General features: G+C 39.0%; 1 protein-coding gene and 1 long non-coding RNA gene across 8 annotated transcripts in view; one reads left to right on the forward strand and one right to left on the reverse strand.

Moving 5' to 3' along the window:
• SAP130 (Sin3A associated protein 130) overlaps window positions 1-1014 on the forward strand; it is a 72569-nt gene extending 71555 nt beyond the window's left edge. For all 7 annotated transcript variants that reach the window (XM_082465680.1, XM_082465677.1, XM_082465675.1 and 4 more), the window contains one exon: window positions 76-1014. In XM_082465680.1, coding sequence (XP_082321806.1) covers window positions 76-234 — 159 coding nt within the window. In that variant the 3' untranslated portion in view covers window positions 235-1014. The remainder of the gene's footprint in view (window positions 1-75) is intronic.
• LOC309662710 lies at window positions 274-23594 on the reverse strand. Its single transcript, XR_014264906.1, has 2 exons — window positions 12413-23594; window positions 274-12370 (listed from the first exon to the last, which is right to left on the reverse strand). It is a non-coding gene; the product is annotated as an uncharacterized lncRNA (long non-coding RNA).
• Window positions 23595-23966: the final 372 nt, after the last annotated feature.

The following is a 23966-nucleotide window of genomic DNA, read 5'->3' on the forward strand; positions in this document are numbered from 1 at the left end:
CAAAGGTGAGAAGTTCTTTAAAAGCCACATTGTCTCGAAAATTACTGACTGACGATGTCATGTCTTTTGTTTCAGGGGAATATGCAGAGGTGTAAACTTGTGATGGATCAAATCAGTGAGGCCAGAGACTCCATGCTTAAGGTTTTAGATCACAAAGATCGTGTCCTGAAGCTTCTAAATAAGAATGGGACTGTCAAGAAGGTGTCAAAATTGAAGCGAAAGGAAAAAGTCTAGACCCCGAATCAGGACTTTGGAAACAGAATTTATGAAGAATGGTGTTGGGGGTGGGGGAGGGCTTTGGTTATTTTCAAAGCAGAACATTGAAATTAAGAAAGCGTTCCTTAACTCAACGCTCGAAAGCAGAGGGGCCCATAGCATCCAGTGACACGGAAGGATCAGAGCTGATCTGACACAGTGGACTCCAGGCTTTCTTTCAGGCGTCTCCCTCTTACACTTACTGTGTCGTACATGATTCCTGATGCATCAGTGTCTCCCAGTTGGAATCAGTGACACAAGTGACTGGCTGGCGTTTTTCTGCCTTCCAGTTGATAAACTGTATTTATCTGCTGGATTCCTGCAGGACCCATACTGAGCCTGGACTGAAAGTACCCACTCAGACCATCTGTTCTCTCTCTACGCTGAAAACCGAACCTCTTCCCCTCACCCAAGTCGGTCCTTACTCTGACCTTCAGATGCCCACGCTGGCCTTCTAAAGCAGTGCCATGGCACCGAGAGACCTGCCACGTCTCACTTTAAAGGGTTTGAACTATCGATTCTTGTGATTTTTTTAAAGAACCATTTCAAAGTGAAATTGTTATATTGTCTGTCCTGCGTGTGTCAGAGCTGGGTTTTGTGGAGGTTCGGAGGAGGCAACACCGTAAGTTGCTCGAAGATCTTTGTTCTGAAGTACATCCTTGATTATCTGTACTTCTGTAGCTGGTGTGATGCTGTTAATTGTATGTACCACACATCTCCAAACGTTAATAAAGGACTCAAAGAGGTTTTTGTACAGAAGCAGTTTACATCTTTTTATAAAGTTAATCAGTGCTGTACTGCACATCGCTCGAGTGTTTACCCTACTGTAGTTTCTCTCACGTTGTTGAGTCTACTGTGTTAAAGTTTTGTTGTTCCACATAGAGTTCCACTTACCCTCATATCTTGAAGATGTCACAGATGGTGAAGCCTGTAGGCTTTTGGTTATCTTAAATACAAGACTACATTGTATCCCACTGCAGATAGAAATTGGTCATGTTGTAGGACAATTAGGCTGCAGTAATAGGGGTAGAGCTTCCAGGAGAGTGGAGTTTCTTTACAAGGTTGCTTCCTGTGAACTAGCTCAAGTGGGAAGGTAGCCCAGCCTTGCTTTTTGCCTTGACCTGCACAGATCTGAGACAGGAGTCTATGCCGAGTCTGATCCAGTCTTTGGGACCAGAGACGTCCCTCCTGGGACGGCCTTCCTGGGATGGCCTTGGCTCTCCTGGGACAGCCTTCCTCGAACTGGAATGGTAAACTCTCATCTGTTGTAGGATTGGGGAAGAGAGAAGCAAAGCAGGCTTTCAGCCTTCCCCCGGTTAGGCCACATGGCCTGCATAGCATAAGCTAAAGAGGTCCTCGGAACAGTCAAGGCTGCTTCACTAGAGTGTCTCAACCTGAAGACATTACTGACTGTGTACTAGACGATGCCAGTTTAGTGTTGTGTGCAGTATAGCGCCTGTGCTAGCACAGGGCTCCTTGCCTCCATTTCTCATCTGTGCACATTGCCCAGGTATACGTGATGTGCTGGCTCTGAAGGACAGGACCCAGGTACTTTGGATCCTGCTTTGCAGACCTGTTCTCTCTAAAAGTATTGTTACCTCTGTTTAAACAAAACTTTGATAACCCTGGTCAAAGGAAGATTGTCAGTACTAGCTTTGCCGTCAGTGCAGGTTATAGAATGGTGGTGTTTTCTGTTTTCCCTCACCTTATGAGGACAATATGATCAGAAGATAGGAGAGGGTGGAGGGGGAGATGAATTATCTGTGTGTACAGCATTATTTAAAAACAAAGCACCTTAAAGTATATAGTCTGATAAGATCTTACATACATATATGCCCATGAAACCATCACCACGATCAAGAGAGTGAAGATATCAGTCCCAAAATTTTCCTTGTGCCTCTTTGTGATTTCCTGCCTCTCACCCCTCCCTGCCTCACCACCCCCCATCTCCAGGCAAAGATTAATCTGCTTTCTGTCACTCTAGATTGCATTTTCTGGGATTTCATTTGAACGCAATCACACAGCATGTTCTTTTTTGAGGGAGGGAGTCTGGCTTCTTTTACTCAGCATAATGGAAATTTATGCTGAGATTTGCTCGTGTGGCTTATTTCAATAGTTCATTGCTTTTTATTGCTGAGTAGCAAGCACTCCATTGTATGGATGTGGATATTCCTTCCACAAGTCGTTTCTGCATTCACCTGTAGAAAGACGTTCAGGTTGTTAGGTTTTGATTACTACAGACACAGCTACTTTGTATGGACAAATGTCAGTACACACCTTAATTGGTGATTTTATGTTGGTTGTACTTTCCAGGGATTTATGACCAGGAGATAGTGCTGAGCAGTCCAGACACGCAGTGGCTCTTGGTCCAGAAAACTATCATTCACATACTTAAAGATGAGAAAGAATTAGAAATATATTTGAGGTAGGACGTCGATGTGGTTTCTGTTCTTTACAGTAGAAAATTAAATCTGGGGGAAAAAAAAATTTTTTTTATTTATTTGGCTGAGTCATGTCTTAGTTGTGGCACGCGGGATGTTTTAGTTGCGGCATGCAAACTCTTAGTTGCGGCGTGTGGGATCTAGTTCCCTGACCAGGGATTGAACCCAGGCCCCCTGCATTGGGAGTGGGGGAGTCTTAGCCACTGGACCACCAGGGAAGTCTCTGGGGAAAAAGTTTTAATCCATCTGCTTGGTCTAGAAAATCTTTCATATTATTTTCTTAAATATTTAGGTATTTCAAAAGATCATTAAATAGAAAATGCTCTAGAATATTTTCATTGAGTTTTATCATAGTAATAATATAGAATCACACAGTTTTAGAGTTTAGAAGTTATTTAGAGGTTATATATAGTCCAGCCCAACCTGTGATGAAATGGACACCTTTGAAAGGATGTTAAGTTTTTGTACTTTTTTATAGTAAAATACAGCACAGGTAAAGAAAAGTACATGAAACAAATGTATAGCTTTATAAGTTCTTAAAAGAAGAACAACTTTGAAATGGTCCCCCAGAGTAAGAAATAGAACTTTGCTAGCCACAAAACACTCTATCCCAATCACAGCGCTCTACCTCTCCCTAAAATAACCACTATCTTGACTTTTCCCTCCCAAATAATCAGTTTTATTGTGATGTAATTACAGAGAGTAAAGTACCCAAATCTTAAATTTACAGTTTTGTGCATTTTGACACACATACACAACCATGGCTAACATCCAGATAAAGATACATGACATTACTGTAACCTCAGAAGGAGCTCCTTTGTAGTCAAGTACACCTGTGTCCTCCCACCCACACCCATTAGTTTTGTCTGTTCTTGAATTTCGTGTGAATGGAATCACACACTATGTACTTATTTGTGTCTGGCTCTTTTGCTCAACATAATGTGAGATTCTTCCATCTGTTAAATGTATCCTAAGTTGTTTCTTTTTACTGCTGTGTGACTATGCCACAGTCTGTTTACCCGTTTCCCCACTGAAGGGCATCTTGGTGCTTCCATCTCTTGACTATTACGAGTAAAGCTGCTGTGAACATTTGAATGCAGCTTCTCGTGTGGAATCTCAGGTTTAAATCAGTTGAGTAAAAACCTAGGAGTGTGATTGCTGAGTCATAAGGTAAAACTATGTTTAGTTTTGTAAGAAACTTCCAAACTATATTCCAAAGCAGCTGTACCATTTTACAGTCCCACCAGCAATGAGTGAGAGTTCCTGTTGCTTCACATCCTCGTCAACATTTAGTGTTGTCAGTGTTTAGATTTTAGCCATTCGAACAGGTGTGTAGTGGTTTCTCATTATTTTCATTTGCAGTTCCCTAACGATATGGTGTTGAGCATTTTTTCAAATGCTCATTTGCCATCTTTATATCATTTTTGATGAAGTATTCAGATCTTTGCCCATATTTTAATTAGCTTGTTTGTTTTCTGATTGAGTTTTAAGAGTTCTTTATATATTTTTGATTCCAGTCCTCTTTCAGATGTGTGTTTTGCAAATATTTTCTCCCTGTCTGTAGCTTATGTTGCCATTTACTTAATAAATGATACCTTTTGAAGAGCAGTTTTTAATTTTAATAAAGTACAACATCATTTTTTTCTTTCATGAATTGTGCTTTTGGATAATAGCTAAAGACTCATCACCAAACCCAAGGTCACCTAGGTTTTCTCCTGTGTTTTGTCATAGTGGTTTTATAGTTTTGTGTTTTACATTTAGGCTATAATTATCAGTTTTGAGATAATTATTTTGAAAGTTGTAAGGTCTGTGTAAAGTTTTTTGGGTTTTGGTTTTCAGGGTTTTTTTGAACATGGATGTCCAATTGTTCCATAATCATTTGTTGAAAAGACTATTCTTAATTAAATTGCCTTTGCTCCTTTGCCAGAGATCAGTTGACTGTATTTGTGGAAGTCTATTTCTGGGCTCTGTATTCTGTCCCATTGATCTACTTGTCTATTCTTTTGCCAGTACCACTCTGTTTTGATTACTGTAGCTTTACAGTAAGTTTTGAAGTTGAGAGTATGAGTTCTCCAACTTTGTTCTTCAGTATTGTGTTGGCTATTCTAGGTCTTTTGTCTTTTCATATAAATCTTAGAATCTGTTAATATCTATAAAACAGCTTGCTGGAATTTTGACTAGGATTACATAAATCTAAGATCAAGTTGGGAAGGAATTGACATCTTAATAATGTTGAGTGTTCTAGTCTGTGAACATGGACTGTCTCCTCATTTATTTAGATATTTGATTTCTTTCATCAGTCTTGTAGTTTTCCTCATGTAGAGCCTGTACATATTTCATTAGATTTATACCTAATTATTTCGTTTTTGTGTGTGTGCTATTGTAAATGGTACTTTTTTTTTTTTTTTGCCACACCGCATTGCTTGTGGCACGTTAGTTCCCCAACCCCAGGGATTGAACCTGGGCCCTCAGCAGTAAAAGCACGGAGTCCTAACCACTGGACTGCCAGGGAATTCCCTATTTCAAATTCTGATTGTTTTCTGGTGTTATGGGAAAGCAGTCCACATTTATATACTGTTAACCTTGTGTGCTGTGATGTTGTTGTATTCACAGAAGTTTTTTGTTGATTCTTCAGGACTTTCTATGTAAACAGTAATTCCTTCTGTGAACAAATACAGTTTTATTTCTTCTTTCTCAATCTGTTTAGGTTTTATTTCCTTTCCCTATCTATTGCACTAGGTAGGCCTTCCAGTTAGGTGTTGAGTAGGAGTGGTAAGAGGGAATATCCTTGCCTTGTTCCCAGTCATAAGGGTAAAGTGTCCAGTTTCTCATCATTAAGTATGACATTAGCGGCAGGGTTTTTTTGTAGATGTTCTTTATCAAGTTGAAGTTCTCCCCTCTTCCTAGTTTGCTGAGAGTTTTCAGTCATAGAATGAATGGTGGATTTTGTCATATGCTCTTCTGCATCACTAATATGATCATATGAGTTTTCTTCTTTAGCATGTTGGTATGTTAGATTACATTAATTAATTTTTTACTATTGAACCAGCCAGTCAAACCAGCACACTTGAAATAAATCCCACTTGGGTATGGTGTATAATTCTTTTTACACATAGTTAGATTCAGTTTGCCAACACTTAGTTGCATCTGTGTTCATGAGAGATACTGGTCTGTGCTTTCTTTTTCTTACATGCCTTAAGTATGGTTTCAGTGTCTTGGTAATAGAATGAGTTAGGGAATGTTCTCTCTGTTCTCTTTTTGGGAGGGGATTGTAGAGAATTGGTACAATTTCTTCCTCAAATGTTTGGTCAAATTCAGCAGTAAAAACATCTGGACCTGGTACTTTCTTTTTTGGGAAATGATTAATTGATCCAATTCTTTAAATAGACATAGGCCTACTCAGATTGTCTCTCTCCTTGTGTGAGTGTTGGTAGTTTCTGTCTTTCAAGGAATTGGAGCATTTCGTCTAAGTTATTTGTGGGCATGGAGTTGTTCCTAGTATTCCTTTATTATTCTTTCCATGTCTGTAGGTACAGTAGTGATAATCTTTCATTTCATTTTTTTAAATATTTGAGATATAACTCACATAACGTACAATTCACCTACTTGAAGTGTGAAATTCAGTGACTTTTACTATATTCACAGAGTTGTGCATCCATCACCACAGTCAATTTTAGAGTATTTTCATTGTCCCCAAAACAAGCCCTGCGCCCTATAACCATTACTCCTGTTTAGGAGTTTAATCTGTTTTGAGTTAATTTTTGCATCTGATGTGACGTAGGGAGTCCAACTTCATTCTTTTTTTTTTTTTATTGAAGTATAGTTGATTTACAATGTTATGTTAATTTCTACTGTAGAGCAAAGAGATTCAATTATACATACATATATTCTTTTTCAGATTTTTTTCCGTTATGGTTTACCATAGGATATTGAATATCGTTCCCTGTGCTATACAGTAGGACCTTGTTGTTTATCCATTCTATGTATAATAGTTTGCATCTGCTAATCCCAAACTCCCAATCCATCCCTCCCCCTTCACAACCACAAGTTTGTTCTCTTTGTCTGTGAGTCTGTTTCTCTTTTGTAGATAAGTTCATTTGTGTCATATTTTAGATTCCACATAAAAGTGATACCATATGGTATTTGTCTTTCTTTGCCTGACTTACTTCACTTAGTATGAAAATCTCTAGGTCCATCCATGTTGCTGCAAATGACATTATTTCATTCTTTTTTAATGGCTGAGTAATATTCCATTGTGGAATTGTGGTATATACCACATTTTCTTTATCCATTCATCTGCTGATGGACATTTAGGTTGTTTCCATGTCTTGGCTATTGTAAATAGTGCTGCTGTAAACATTGGGATGCATGTATCTTTTTGAATTATAGTTTTCTCCAGGTATATACCCAGCAGTGGGATTGCAGGATCATATGGCAACTCTATTTTTAGTTTTTTGAGGAACCTCCATACAGTTTTCCATAGCGGCTGCACTAATTTACATTCCCACCGACAGTGTACACACCCACACCCTCCACACCCTGTCCAGCATTTGTTATTTGTAGAATTTTTAATGATGGCCATTCCTACCAGTGTGAGTTGGTACCTCATTATAGTTTTGATATGCATTTATCTAATAATTAGCAATGTTGAGCATCTTTTCATGTGCCTGTTGGCCATCTGTATGTCTTCTTTGGAGAAATGCCTATTTAGGTCTTCTGCCCATTTTTTGATGGAGTTATTTGTTTTTTTGCTATTGAATTGTATTAGCTGTTTGTATGTTTTGGAAATTAAGCCCTTGTCGGTCACATTGTTTGCAAATATTTTCTCCTAGTCCATAGGTTGTCTTTTTGTTTTGTTTATGGTTTCCTTTGCTCTACAAAGGCTTGTAAGTTTGATTTGTAAGATCTCATTTATTTTTACTTTTATTTCTATTGCCTTGGGAGACTGAGCTAAGAAAACATTGCTATGATTTATGTCAGAGAATGTTTTGCCTATGTTCTCTTCTAGGACTTTCATCCAACTTCATTCTTTTGCACATGCCTAGCCAGTTTTCCCACCACCGTTTGTTGAAAAGACTATTCTTTCACCATTGAATTGTCCTGGCAATCTGTCAAAGATAAGTGAGTTGTATTTGTGAAGGCTTATTTCTGGATTCTCAATTCTATTCCTTGGTCTAGCCTTAGGCCACTACCACACTGTCTTGTTTACTAAAACTTTGCCATAAGTTTTGAAATTGTGAGTTCTACACTTTGGAACTCTTTTTCCATATTGTTCTGGCTGTCCTGGGCCCCTTGCATTTCCAGGTGAGTTTATGAACAGCCTGTCAATTTCTGCAAAGAAGTCATTTGGGATTTTTATAGGTATTGTGTTGAATCTATAGGTAAATTTGGAAAAATTTGCCCCCCTTAATATGAAGTCTTCTGATCTGTGTACCTGGACTGATTTTAGAATTTATTTAGTTCTAATTTAAATTCTTTCAATTGTTCTATAGTATTCAGAGTAAAAGTTTTTCATTTGTCAAACTCCTAACTTTTATTATTTTCATGCTACTGTAAATGGAATAGCTTTATTTTTTTAATATTAACTATTGTTAATTTATTATACAACTCACTTAACACATTCAAGCAGAAATACAGTCAGGCCCAGAGGAAGACAGTTTCTTTTCTGCCCCTGTGCCCCTTGGTTATTACAAATTTTAATAAGACATAATCCTTACTGTAGTAGATTCTTCATGTCATCACAGCTTCCTGCCATTGACACATAATTGCTGGCATTAGTAAGTGTAAGAAAAATGTTGTGGGCTGGTCTATGTAGCAAAAATATTTGTGGCAGGCCCCTTTGATTAGCTTTATTTTTTTATTTTATAATTTTTTATTGAGGTATAATTGATTTATAGTATTCAGGTGTACAGCATAATGGTTTACAATTTTTAAAGGTTATTCTTCATACACTTATAAAATATTGACTATATTCCCTATGTTGTACAATATATCCTTGTAGCTTATTTATTTTATACATAATAGTTTCTATCTCTTAACACCCTACTCCTATCTTGCCCCCCTCTTCCCTCTCCCCACTGGTAACCATTAGTTTGTTCTCTATGTCTGTGAGTCTGTTTTCGTTTTTTGCTATATTCACTAGTTCGTTTTATTTTTTAGATTTCACATGTAAGTGATATCATACAGTATTTGTCTGTCTGGCTTATTTCACTAAGCATAATACTTTCCAAGTCCATCCATGTTGTTGCAAATGGCAAAATTTTATTCTTTTTTATGGCTGAGTAGTTGGAACAGCTTTCTTGGTTTCATTTTTTGTTTGCTTATTGCTACTGTATAGATACAATTAATTTTTTAAATATTGTACTTATTATTTATTTTGAAACAGCTTGACAAATATAATTCACATACCATACAGCTCACGCATTTAAAGTGTATAATTCATTGGTTTTTGATATATTACATTATTAATTTTTTAATTGTAGTAAGAAATACATAACGTAAAATTTGCCATTTTAACTATACAGTTCAGTGGCATTAATTACATTCACAATATTATGAAAACTTTACCACGACTATTTCCAAAATGTTTTCATTACCTCTTTGTAACCATTAAGCAGTAACTCCTTATTCCCCCTTCCCCAACCACTGGTAATATCGAAACTATTTTCTGTCTCTGTGGATTTGCCTATTTTTAGGTACCTCGTGTAAATGGAATCATACAATATTTGTCCTTTTGTGTCTGCATTATTTTGCTCAACATGAGCTTTTCAAGGTTCATCCAGGTTGTAGCAGGCATCAGAACTTCTTTCCTTTTTATGTCTGAATAATACTCTGTTATGTGTACATAGCACATTTTATTCTATACATTTATCTACTGGTGAACACTTGGATTGTTTATAAATTTTGCCTATTATAAATAATGCTATAACGAAAATTGGCATATAAGTCCCTGTTCAAGTGCCTGGTTTCAGTTCCTCTGGATATGTATCTAGGAGTGGAATTTCTGAATCATATGATAATTCTGTGTTTAGCTTTCTGAGGAACCACCAAACTACTTTCCACAGTGGCTGCATCATTTTACATTGCAAAGTACGTTATTCTTTTTGATGCTATTGTAAATTGAATTGCTTTTACAATTTGCTTTTGTCTTGTTCATTGCAAGTATATAGAAATACAACTGATTTTTGTGTGTTGATTTTGTATGTATCCTTCAGGTTTGCTGAATTTATTAGCTCTAACAGTTTTTTGTGGAATCATTAGGTTTTTTTACATGTCAAATCATAACATATGCATACAGAGAGAACTTTACTTTTTCCTTTCCAATTTGGATGCCTTTTATTTGTTTTTCTTGCCTAATTGCTCTGGTTTGAAATTCCAGAACCATGTTGAATGGAAGTGGTGAAAGGTGGCACTGTTGCCTTGTTCCTGATCTTAGAGGAAAAGCTCTCAGTCTTTCACAATTAAGTATGATGATAGCTGTGGGTTTTCCACATATGACTTTTATCGTGTTCAGGAATTTCCCTGCTATTCCTGGTTTATTGAGTGTTTTTATATTGAGTTTTATTAAATGCTTTTCCTGCAACAATTGGAATGATCATGTGGTTTTATTCCTTCTTTCTAATAATGTGATTTACTACATTGGTTAATTTTAATATGTCAAACCATACTTGCGTTCCAGGAATAAACCCCACTTGGTCATGGGATGGTTCTTTTCATATGCTGCTGAATTTGGCTTGCTAGTATTCTGTTGGGTGTTTGCATCTATAGTCATAAAGATTTTCATCTGTTGTTTCTTTTCTTGTAGTGCCTTTGTATAGTTTTGGTATCAAAGTAATTCTGGCTTCATAGAGTGAGTTAAAAAGTGTTTTCCTCTTCTTCAGTTTGTTGGAAGAATTTGTGAATAATTGGTATTGATTCTTTTTTAAACGTTTGGTATAATTCACCAGTGAAGCCATCTGGTTCTGGGATTTTCTTTGTTGTGAGGTTTTTCATTACTAATTCAATCTCCTTACCACTTACATGTTATCTTAATTCAGGCTGCTGTAACAGAATACCATAGACTGGGTGACTTAAACAACAAACTTATTTCTCACAGTTCTAGAGGCTGGGAAGTCCAAGATCAGGGTGCCGGCATGCCTGATGACTGGTGAGACCACTCTTCCTGATTTGCAGTGACTGTCTTCTTGTTGTATCCTCACATGGGGGAGAGCAGAGAGGAAGCAAGCTCTCTCGTGTCTCGTCTTATAAGGACACTAATCCCATTCATGAGGATTCCACCTCATGACCTAATTACCTCCCAAAAGCCCCACCTCCTAATACATTAGAGGTTAGGATTTCAACAGATGAACTTTGGGAGGACACAAATGTCCAGTCCAAAGCACTTACATTTAATGTGATTACTGATAAAGAAGGGTTTACTTCTGTCATTTAGCTATTTGTTTTCTGTGTATCTTCCATGTTTATTATTCCTCATTTCCTCCATTACTGCCATTTTTGTAGTAAGTTAGTTTTTTGCAGTGTACCATTTTGATTCCCTTCTTTCTTTTTCTGTATATTTTTAAAGTTATTTTCTTGGGAGTTACCACAGGGATTACAATTAACATCATAAAATTATGATAATATGCTTTGAATAATAGTTCTCGTAGTATACAAACGCTTTGCTCCTGTATATCTCCTCCTCTCCCTCTTTATGTTATTATTGTCACAGATTACATCTTTATATATTATATACCCATTATCATAGATTTATAATTATTTTATGCATGTTTCTTTTAAATCATATATGAAAAGGGAGACAGTGGGACTTCCCTGGTGGCGCAGTGGTTAAGAATCTGCCTGCCATTGCAGGGGACACGGGTTTGATCCCTGGTCCAGGAAGAACCCACATGCCGAGGAGCAACTGAGCCTGCAAACCCCAACTACTGAGCCTGCACTCTAGAGCCTGTGAGCCACAACTACTGAGCCCGCTTGCCACAACTACTGAAGCCTGCACGCTGCAATAAGAGGAGCCACCTCAGGGAGAAGCCCACACACCACAATGAAGAGTAGCCCCTGCTCGCCGCAACTAGAGAAAGTCTGCACGCAGCAACGAAGACCCAACACAGCCACAAAAAAAAAAATATACACACACACACACACACACACACACATATATATATACACACACATATATATATATATGTATGTATGTAAAAGAAAAGGGAGATATTATAAATATACACTAAACCCAAAGTACAGTAATACTGCCTTTTTATTTACCTTCATGAAGTTACTTTCACTACTGTTTTTTAATATTTTCTTATGTCTTTGAGTTACTGTCTAGTGTTCTTTCATTTCAGTCTGAATAACTCATTTTAGGATTTTTTTTTTTTTTTTTTTTTTTTTGGCTGCACCAGGTCTTTTCATTGCAGCATGCGGGATCTATTTCCCTCACCAAGGATCAAACCCGGGCCCCCTGCATTGGGAGAGTGGAGTCTTAACCACTGGGCCACCAGGGAAGTCCCCACTTTAGGATTTCTTGTAAGGCAAATATACTGGTAATGAGCGTCCTCAGCTTTTGTTTATCTGGAAATGTCTTAATTTCTTCTTCATTCTTGAAAGATAGTTTTGCCAGATATAGAATTCTTAGGTGACAGTTTTTTTATTTCAGTATTTTAAGAATGTCATCCCATTGCCTTTTTTTTTTTTTTTCCAGATTTCAGGCTACATCCCATTGCCTTTTGATCTTCATGCCTTCAGATGAGAAATCTGCTGTTAACCTTACTGAAGATCCTTTGTACATGAGGAGTCACTTCTGTCTTGCTGCTTTCAAGATTCTCTCTTTGTCTTTGAGTTTTAGCAATTTGACTATAATGTATTCCTTAAAAAGATGTGGATCTCTTTAAGTTTACCCTGTTTTGGGTTTGTTGAGCTTCTTGGAGGTGTGTATTCATATCTTTCATCAGATTTGGGAAGTTTTGGCCATTATTTCTTCTGCCCCTTTCTGTCTTCTCTTTCTGGGATTCCTATAATGTATATGTTGTTCTGCTTGATGGTATCCCACAGGTCCCTTAGACTCTGTTCACTTTTCTTCATTATTTTTTCCTCATTATTTTTATCCTCAGATTGGTTAATTTCTTGTTATCTAATCTTCAAATTCATTGATTCTTCTACTTGTTCTGATCTACTTTTGAATCCCTCTGTTTTTCATTTCAGTTATTGTACTTTTCAGATCCAGAATTTCTTTTTCATTGCCCTTTATAGTTTCCATCTCTTTATTGATAGTCTCATTTTGTTCAGATGTCACCTTACTAATTTCCTTTAGTTCTTTGTTCATGGTTTCCTTTAGCTGATTAACATTTAAAATAGTCGCTGTAACACCTTTGATTAATAATTCTAATATCTGGGCTTCCCCAGGGATAGTTTCTACAGACTCTTTACTTCCTGTGACTGGACCATACTTCTCTATTTCTTTGTATGTTTTGTGTTTTTTGTTGAGAAGTGGATACTCTGAGCATCATGTTGTGGTAACTCTCTGGAAATCTAATACTCCCACTCATCAGGGATTGCTGAGTTTTCTTTGTTGATGGCTGGAACCATCCTTCTGTAGCTTTTCCATACTATTTTTTGCAAAGTATATATTCTTTGTTGTGTATGTTCACTGAAGTTTCCCTTCTGTTGTCTCTACAGTCAGCCAGTGTACTGACAAATATTTCCTTAAATGGCTCTCAAAAGAGAGAAAAAAACCTATCTCTTTAAACTCTCTCTTGTCTGGGAGGCCCATCAGCCCATGGGTTGAAACGATGGCCCACCTCCGTGGCTGCTGCTCATTTATCAAATCAGAACCCACAACCCCATCTTTTGGAGGACAAAGTCCTTATGACCCCCTCTGGGTCCAGCAAGCCACACCAAGAGTGTGTGTAGGCTGCTGTTTCCATAGCTGCCTGCTCCAGGGCTTAAGGCTGAGGAATAGCAGCCACCATCTCACTGAAGCTGAAACAGACAAAAGTTTACCAGCCTCTTCATCCAACTGTCTCTTGGATGGTGCAAGTGTTCTACTCTACTGGCTGTACCATGTAGTTGCTTCAGACAGTTCCTGGCAATCTGATGGGTCAGTGGAGGGATAGATTCCTGGAGCTTTCTACTCTGCCATCTTTCCTGATGTCACTATAATACAATTTGAAGTTGTCTATATACAGTTCGGATTTTGTGTGTTCCCACAAACTTGCTAAACTTGTTTATTTCTTCTGACAGTTTTTTACTGTATTCCTTAGAATTTTATATATACAAGATCAAGATCCTGTCATATGCAAAGAGAGATAGTTTTCCTTCTTTCTTTCCAGTCTGGACATCTTTTATTCCTTCCTTCCACACCTTTTATTCATTCCTCCCTCCCTTCCTTCCTTCCTTCCTTCCTTCCTTCCTTCCTTTCTTCCTCCCTCCCTCCCTCCCTCCCTCCCTTCCTTCCCTCTTTCAGTAAATATTGAACGTATGTGGTGAAAGAAAACATCCTTGTCTTGTTCCTGATCTTAGGGGAAAAGCATTTAGTCTTTCACCATTAAGTATGGTGTTGAATATGAGTTTTTCATAGATGCCCTGTATGAGATTAAGTTCCCTTCTATTCCTACTTTGTTGAGTGTTTTTTAATCATGAAACCGTGTTGCATTTTGTCAAATTCTTTTTCCACATCTATTGAGATGATCATGTGGTTTTTGTCCTTTATCCTATTGATGTGTAGTGTATTACATTAATTGATTTTCAAATATTAAATCAACTTTGTGTTTCTTTGGATATATCCCATTTGGTCATGATGTATAATCCTTTTTAGTAATGTACTTGATTTGCTAATTTTTTAAAGTTTTTTTAGTATATATTCATTAAAGATATTGTTCTGTGCATTTCTTTTTGTGTGTGATGTCTTTGTCTACTTTTGTATTAGAGTTATATAGGCCTCAGAATGAGGTGGGAAGTGTTCCCTGCTGTCCTTTCTTTTGGAAGAATTTGTGAAGGGTTTGTATTAATTCTTCCTTAACGTTTTTTAGAATTCACCAGTGAAGTCACTTGGTCCTAGGATTTTCTTTGTGGGAAGTTTTTTGATTACTAATTCAATTTGTTTATTTCTTATAGATCTATTTGGATTTTCTGTTTCTTCATGAGTCAGTTTTGGTAGTTTGTGTCTTTCTAAGAATTTGTTCATTTCATCTAAGTTATCTAATTTGTTGGCATACAGTTGTTTCTAGTATTCCTCTATGCTTTTTATTCCTGTAATGTCAGTAGTAAAGTCCTCTCTTCAATGTCTGATAGTAGTAATTTGTGACTTCTGTTTTTCCTTGGTTGGTCTAGCTAGAGTTTTGTCAATATTTTTAAAGAACCAACTTTTGGTTTTTGTTGATTTTGTCTGTTGATTTCCTGTTTTCAATTTCGTTGATTTCTGTTGTGATTTTTATAATTTCTGTGCTTGTTTTAGGTTTAAATAGCCATTCTTTCTCTGGTTCCCTAAAGTGGGAGCTTAGATTATTGATCTTCAATCTTTCTTTGTTTTTTACTTTATGTATTTAGGGCCATAAAGTTACTTCTAAACACTGTTTTCTTAGTTGCAGCATGCACACTCCCAGTTGCAGCATGTGGGATCTAGTTCCCCAACCAATGAAGATCCTGTGTGCTGCAGCTAAGACCCAGCGCAGCCAAAAAATAAATAAATATTATATATATATTTTTAATGGTCCACATCAAAACAAACAAACAAAAAAAAACACTGCTTTCACTTCATCTTACAAATTTTGAAAATTTGTATTTTCAATTTCATTTAGTTCAAAAAATATTTAATTTCTCTTGAAACTCCTTTGACCCATGTGTTATTTAGAAGTATGTTGTTTAATTCCCAAATATTTTGGAATTTTCCAGTTATCTTCCTGTTATTGGTTTCTAGTTTAATTTCACTGTGGTCTGAAAACATTCATTGTATGATTTCTGTTCTATAAATTTGCTAACACGTGTTTTATGGCCCAAAATGTGATTTATCTTAGTAAATCAACTCTGGTATTAATGGACTCCTCTATCTTGACATTTATTGTAATCATAGTTTTACATTTCTCTATGATTTTAATAACCAATCATGTCTATTGAAACATTACAGTTCATCTTGCCTGTTTTCTTATTGTCTTTGATATGCCTTTTATTTTTAACACCTTTATTGGAGTATAATTGCTTTACAATGTTGTGTTAGTCTCTACTGTATAGCAAAGTGAATCAGCTATATGTATACATATATCCCCATATCCCCTCCCTCTTGTTTTTCCTCCCACCCTCCCTATCCCACCCCTCTAGGTGGTCACAGAGTACCAAGCTGATCTCCCCATGCGATACAGCTGCTTCCCACTAGCTATCTACTTTACATTTGGTAGTGTATATATGTCCATGCTACTCTCTTACTTCGTCCCATCTTACCCTTCCCCCTCCCCCTGTCCTCAAGTCCATTATCTACATCTGCGTCTTTATTCCTGTCCTGCCCCTAGGTTCATCAGAACCTTTTTTTTTTTTTTAGATTCCTTATATATGTGTTAGCATATGGTATTTGTTTTCTCTTTCTGACTTACTTCACTCTATGACAGATTCTAGGTCCATCCACCTCACTACAAATAACTCAATTTCATTTCTTTTTATGGCTAATATTCCATTGTTGATATGCCTTTTAAATCTTTAGTCAAAGGTGGCCTTCCTGTTCTTTTTTTCTTAGAATTTGTTTGTTAAGGAACTCAATCCTTTCCCCACAGTCTGATTTTTGCCAATTGTACTTAATAGTATAGTTAAACGTGATTCTCTGTCCTCTGGATCCAGAGTCTTGATCTGTTCATTTTTGATTTTTTATTTTGGTAGGACTATGTGTGATGTTGTATTCTTTCAACAGGAGTTACTTACTGCCTAATTATCTCTTTTTATAATGTTAGCAGCCAGTAGGAGCATCTTCAGGTTGACTCCTGATTCTTTTTGTTATGATCTTGCTCTCTGGTGTGGCAAGATGTTCTAAACGCATCTTGTATATTTCCTGCTTCTCAAATTGGTCATTTCTCTAAGAATCTCTAGTTTCAATTACTAGGAAGTGGTGTTTAAACATCACAATCTAGGCAGTGGGGCATAATTATTGCTATTGGGTATGTAATTGTTTCTAGGACTTTTCAATAGACAGATATACAAATGCATATTTAAGTGTCGTGATTAATTACACTTTCCAACCTCCTTTCCATAAACTACTCTTTGGAAGCAAGTCACTAAGTATAGCCCACGTTCAAGCGATGCAAAATTAAGCTCCACCTCCTTGAAGGCTCTCCCCTCATTATTTTATTTTATTTTATTTATTTATTTATTTATTTATTTTTGGCTGCCTTGAGTCTTCATTGCTGAGCGGGGGTTTCTCTAGTTGCAGCGAGCGGGGGCTACTCTTCATTGCAATATGCAGGCTTCTCACTGCGGTGGCTTCTCTTGTTGTGGAGCACGGGTTCTAGGCACGCAGGCTTCAGTAGTTGTGGCATGCGGGCTTCAGTCGTTGTGGCTCACTGGCTCTAGAGCACAGGCTCAAGAGCTGTGGCACACGGGCTTAGTTGCTCCACGGCATGTGGGATCTTCCCGGGCCAGGGCTCGAACCCGTGTCCCGTGCATTGGCAGGTGGATTCTTAACCACTCTGCCACCAGGGAAGCCCTCCCCTTATTTTTTATTGTTAAAAAAAATTTTTTTTTAATTAAAAAAATAAAAATTTTTGGCCATGCGGCATGTGAGATCTTAGTTCCCCAACCAGGGATCGAACCCGCACCCCCTGCGTTGGAAGCATGGAGTCTTAACCAGTGGACCACCAGGGAAGTCCCTCCCTCATTTTTTAAATAGTTGTACTATACCTACAATATCAGAGCACGTCGACAGTAGGGAGCATACTACTCTCCCTTGTAATCTTCAATTGGTATTAGTTCTAGAAATAACTATATATTTAGTGTTTACCACCAGTCCTTATGTCAATGTCTCCATTTTGTTGTTTGAAACTTGTTCTCCGGTGAGTTCCTCAAGAAGGCCTCAGAGGTACAATATTCCTTCAGTTCTGGTGTATCAGTAATTGTTTGTCCACGCCTTTTATAATTGAATGTCAGTTTGACTGACCTTAATAAAATTCTCTTAATAAAATTCTTTTTTTTTTTAAATATACCTTTTAGATAAGCAACGCATACTCTTTTTTTTAATTTTATTTATTTATTTATTTAATGGCTGTGTTGGGTCTTCGTTTCTGTGCAAGGGCTTTCTCTAGTTGTGGCAAGTGGGGGCCACTCTTCATCACGGTGCGCAGGCCTCTCATTATCGCGGCCTCTCTTGTTGCAGAGCACAGGCTCCAGACGCGCAGGCTCAGTAATTGTGGCTCACGGGCCTAGTTGCTCCGCGGCATGTGGGATCTTCCCAGACCAGGGCTCGAACCCATGTCCCCTGCATTGGCAGGCAGATTCTCAACCACTGCGCCACCAGGGAAGCCCTCTCTTAATAAAATTCTTGATTCACATATAGTTTACCTTTTTGTTTTACAAAGAGGAAGTGGAAACTTTACAAAGAAAGTGTATATAATCTTTTCATTCAAACTAGCATACCAGTGTTTTAAAAGGCTCACTTATAAGTTAACTTCTACCATTTTAATAGCATGTGATTGGTATTTTTATTTTATTTTATTTTACTTTATTTACTTTTTTTTTTTTTTTTTTTTTTTTTTTTTTGGCCGTGAAGCTTGCGGGATCTTAGTTCCCTGACCAGGGTCTGAACCTGCAGGCTCGACAGTGAAAGTGCAGAGTCCTAACCACTGCACCGCCAGAGAATTCCCATGATTGGTATTTTTAAAGCACTCTCAGGGATTTGTGGCTATCAGGTTGCTACAATTATTGCATTCAGGGTGTGAATCATCCCTGCTTTTTCTTCTCATTACATTTATCCATATTCTCATAGTTTTCCATGCTGTGTAATAAGTTACCACAAATACAAAACAACGATATTTATTATTTCAGTGTCCATGCTTCAGGAACCCAGCAAAGCATAGCTGCAACCCTGGGCAGGGTTTCACGAGGCTGCAATCATGGTATCCACCAGGGCTGGATATCATCTGAGTCCTCTTCCAGTCTCACATGTTTTTCAGCATAATTAATTTCCTATTGAACACATGATGGCTTGCCTCTTCAAGGCCCAAAGGAGTGCTTTTCTGGCTTCATAACACCAGAGGCCAGGCAGGCGTAGTTACCGCAGTGGACAGCAGAGTCAAAGCAGCAATCTGAATATTTTGACTCACCATAGGACTCAGACCTATGGTGTTGGCTAGTTAATCATGGGGTTACTAGACATGAAATAGATAGGAAGCCTACTAGATTCTTAATCTGTATAAGCAGAAAAGTTCTAGGTCAAGTGAACAGAAGTCTAGCTCAAATTATAAAACTAGAGAGTCACACCCCCTCAATCAATTCCCAAACTTGAGCCAGTTGACAGATCCAGAACCTTTTGAATGAAGGGGAGTCTGGGTCCCCTTGAGGAAGGACCCCAGTACACTACCAAAAATGTATACTGTTAATCTTTCTCCCAGCCTTCCCCAAAGGGACCTACAACCTTTTACCACTTTTACCAGAATATCTATGCACTGGGGAACAGGGAATTGCCAGACCTTTCAGGGACACTGGCTGTGACTAGGCATTGATTTCAAGAGACCCAAAAATGTCATGTGCCCTCCAGTCAGAGTAGGAGCTTATGGGGTTCTGGTCATCAATGGAGTTTTAGCTCAGGTCCATCTCACAGTGGGCCCAGTAGGTCCCCAAGCTCATCCTGTGGTTATTTCCCCAGTTCCAGAATGCAGAATTGGAATAGACATATTTAGCAGCTGGCAGAATCCCCACATTGGTTCCCTGACCTTCAGAGTGAGGGCTATTGTAGTGGGAAAGGCCAAATGGAAGTCATTAAAACTGCCTCTTCCTAAGAAAATAAGTCAAAGCAATACCCCATTCCTGCAGGGATTGCAGAGGTTAGCACCACTATCAAGGACTTGAAAGTTGAAGGGGTTGTGATTCCCATCCCATCCCCATTCAACTCTCCTATGTGGCCTGTGCAGAAGACTGATGGATCTTGGAGAATGAGAGTGGATTATCATGAACAACTAAGTGGTGACTCCAACTGAAGCTGCTGTAGTGGATATGGTTGCATGGCTTGAGCAAATTTACACATCCCCTGGTCCCTGGTATGCAGCTATTGACCTGGCCTTTTCCTCCTCACCTGTCCATAAAGCTCCCCAGAGCAGCTTGCTTTCAGCCTTCACTGTCCTACCGGAGGGGTATATCAACTCTCCACGCTATGTTACAGTTTAGTCCACAGGGATCTTGATCACCTTTCCCTTTCACAGGATGTCACATCGGTCCATCACGTTGGTGACACTATGCTGATTAGACCTTGTAAGCAGGAAGTAGGCACTACTTTAGACTTATTGGTAAGACACGTGTCGGAGGATGAGAAGGAAAGCCAAGTAAAATTCAGGGACCTCCTACCTCAGTGACATTGCACACAGTTGTGTGCAACATGTCAAGATATGCCTTCTATGTTGAAAGATAAGGCCTCTCCTATAACCAAGAAAGAGGTAATGCCTGGTAAGCCTCTGTATATTGGAGGCAACATAGTCCTCATTTGAGTGTGTTACTTCAGCCCATTTGCTGAGTGACCCCAAAGCTGCTGGTTTCAACTGGAGCCCAGAACAAGAGAAGGTTCTACAACTGGTCCAGCTGCTGTGCAAGCTACTCTGCCACTTGGGCCCTATGACCCATCACATCCAGTGGCGCTCGAGTGTCAGCGGTGGACAAGGATGCTGTCCGGAGCCTTTGGCAGGCTCCTGTATGTGAATCGTGTCACAGGCCTTTAGGATTTTGGAGCGAGACCCTGCCATCCTCCATGGATAACTACTCTCCTTTTGAGAAATAGCTCTTGGCCTGCTACTGGGCCTTAGTAGAGACTACATGCTTGACCATGGGCCACCAAATTACCGTATGACCTGAGCTACGCATAGTGAACTGAGTGTTAGCTGACCCACCGAGCCATAAAGTTGGGTGTGCACGGCAATGCTCCATCGTCACATGATGGTGGTACATATATGTGATTGGGTCTGGGCAGGCCCTGAGGGCACAGGTAAGTTACATGAAGAAGTGGCCCAAATGCCAAGGTCCCCATTCCTCTTACATTGCCTTCTCTCTCTCAGCCTGTACTCTTGGCCTCATGAGGCGTTCCCTACAATCAGTTGACAGAGGAAAAAAGACTCAGGTCTGGTTTACAAATAGCTCTACATGATATGCAGGCACCACCCAAAAGTGGACAGCTGCACAATAGTCCCTTTCTGGGACATCCCTGAAGGACAGTGGTGATGGTAAATCTTCCTAGCGGGCAGAACTTCAGACAGTGCACCTGGCTGTTCACTTTCTTGGCAGGAGAAATGGCCAGATGTGGGATTATATACCCATTCATGGCTGTAGCCAATGATTTGGTTGGATGGTCAGGGACTTGGAAGGAATATGAATTTCTTTGGTGACAAAGAAACTTGGGGAAGATGTATGTGAATAGACCTCCCTGGATAAGACTATGTTTGTGTCCTATGTGAATGTTCACCAAAAGATGACCTCAGCAGAGGAGGATTTTAATAATCAAGGGGATAGGATAACCTGTCCTATGGGTACCAGTCAGCCTCTCTCCCCAGCCACCTCTGTCATCTCCCAACGAGCTCATGAACAAAGTGGCCATGGTGGCAGGGATGGAGCTTACGCATGGGCTTCCACTCATCAAGGCCAGCCTCACTCTGCTACCAGCAGCAGGGATCAACACTGAGCCCCCATGTGACACCATCCCCTGGGGTGATCTGCCAGCCACCTGGTGGCAGGTTGATTACATTGGACTGCTTCCATCATGGAAGGGGCAACATTTTGTTCTTACTGTAATAGACACTCTGGCTATGGATTTGCCTTCCCTACATGCAATGCTTCTGCCAAAACTACCATCCGCGGACTTACAGAATGCCTTATCCACTGTTATCGTATTCTACACAGCATTGCTTCAGATCGAGGAATGCACTTCACGGCAAAATAAGTGTGGCAATGGGCCCATGCTCACAGAAGTCACTGGTCTTACCATATCTTCCACTAGCCTGAAGCAGCTGACTTGATAGAATGGTGGAATGGCCTTTTTTTCTTTTCTTTTATTATTATTATTTTTTTAATTGAAGTATAGTTGATTTACAATGGGTTAATTACTGCTGTACAGCAAAATGATTCAGTTATACATATATATACATCTTTTTTTTAATATTCTTTTCCATTATGGTTTATCATAGGATATTGAATATAGTTCCCTGTGCTATACAATAGGACCCTGTTTTTTATCCATTCTATATATAGAAGCTTACACCTGCTAACCCCAATCTCCCACTTTATTCCTCCCCCAAACCCCTCCACCTTGGCAACCACAAGTCTGTTCTCTATGTCTGTTATTCTGTTTCTGTTTCATAGATAGGTTCATTTGTGTCATATTTTAGATTCCACATATAAGTGATATCATGTGGTATTTGTCTTTCTCTTTCTGACATTTCGCTTAGTATGATAATCTCTACTTGTATCTGGAATGGCCTTTTGAAGACTCAGTTACAGCACCAGCTAGGTGGCAATACCTTTCAGGGCTGGGTCAAGGTTCTCCAGAACCTCTCTATATATTCTCTGAATCAGTGTCCAATATATGGTGCTGTTTCTCTGATAGCCAGGACTCACAGGTCTAGGAATCAAGGAGTACAAATGGTAGTGGTACCACTCACTGTTACCCTTAGTGACCCCCTAACAAAATTTTTGCTTCCAATTCCTGTGACTTTGTTCTGCTGGCTTAGAGGTCTTGCTTCCAACAGGATGAATGTTTCCACCAGGAGACACAACAATGATTCCACTGAACTGAAAGTGAAGACTGCCACCAGGCCACTTTGCATTCCTCATGCCTCTGAATCAACAGGCAAGGTAGGGAGTTTCTCTGGTGATTGATCTTGATGACCATGGAGAAATTCGACTACTACTCCACAATGGAGGTAAAGAAGAGTATATCTGGAATACAGAAGATACCTTAGGGCATCTCTTAGTATTTCCATGCCCTGTGATTAAGGTCAATGGAAAACCACAACAACTCAATCCAGGCAGGACTACTTATGGCCCAGACCCTTCAAGAATGAAGGTTTGAGTCACCCTACCAGGTAAAGAACCATGACCAGCTGAGGTGCTTGCTGAAGGCAAAGTGAATACAGAATGGATAGTAGAAGAAGGCAGGTATAAGTACCATCTACAACCACACAACCCATTACAGAAATGAGGACTCAATTGTCATGAGTATGTCCTCCTTATTACACCAACCTGAACTATACCACCAGCTTTCTTGTTTCTCCAGTTGGCACACAGGAGACTGTGGGAAACTTAGCCTCCATAACCACGTGAGCAAATTGCTATAATAAATGTCCTCTTATGTATATCTCTATACATCCTACTGGTTCTGTTTCTCTGGAGAACCTTGATACATACGGTTTCCATGATTCAGGAGCTCAGGACGCATAATCAGGAGCCTGATCAGGGTCTCAAAGGCAACAATTATGGTATCATCCGGGGCTGGGATCTCATCTGAGTTCTCTTCCAGGCTCACATGCTTTTTGGCAGAATTCATTCCTGCGGAACTCCTGGTGGCTTGCTTCTTCAAGGCCCAAAGGAGTGTCTTAAGCCTCTCTTAAAGGGCTCCCTGATTAGGTCAGGACACCCAGGATGATCTCCCTTTTAATTAACCTAAAGTTGATTGATTAGGGACCTTAATCACATCAGCAAAATCCCTTCAGTTTTGCCATATGATGAAATCAAATTGTGAACGTAAAATCCCATCATATACACAAGTCCCACTCACACTCAAGGCAAGAAGAAGGTCGTGCACACCAAGGGGAAGGAAACTTGGGGGCCATCCTAGACTTCTACCTAACACAAGTTGATTTTTTTAAAAAAATTTTTAAGTGTGTAACAATTGCATTTTGGAAAACATGCTGCTCTCTTTTGTCTTGAGTTTCTAATGTGAACAAGGTCTAGGGTTAAGTTTGAGGACAGATAGAGCAAAGCATGTTTGTACTTTCTGGCTGTTTTTTTTGCAGACTGTTTACATCAAAAAGAAAGGCAGCAATAGACAGCAGCATGTGCTAAGCGGTAAATCAGGTACATAAAACAAAAGTGCTTTCAGTGTTTAGAGAA

The sequence above is a fragment of the Balaenoptera physalus genome, assembly GCF_965194825.1.
Source record: "Balaenoptera physalus genome assembly, chromosome: 6".
Taxonomy (NCBI): domain Eukaryota; kingdom Metazoa; phylum Chordata; class Mammalia; order Artiodactyla; family Balaenopteridae; genus Balaenoptera; species Balaenoptera physalus.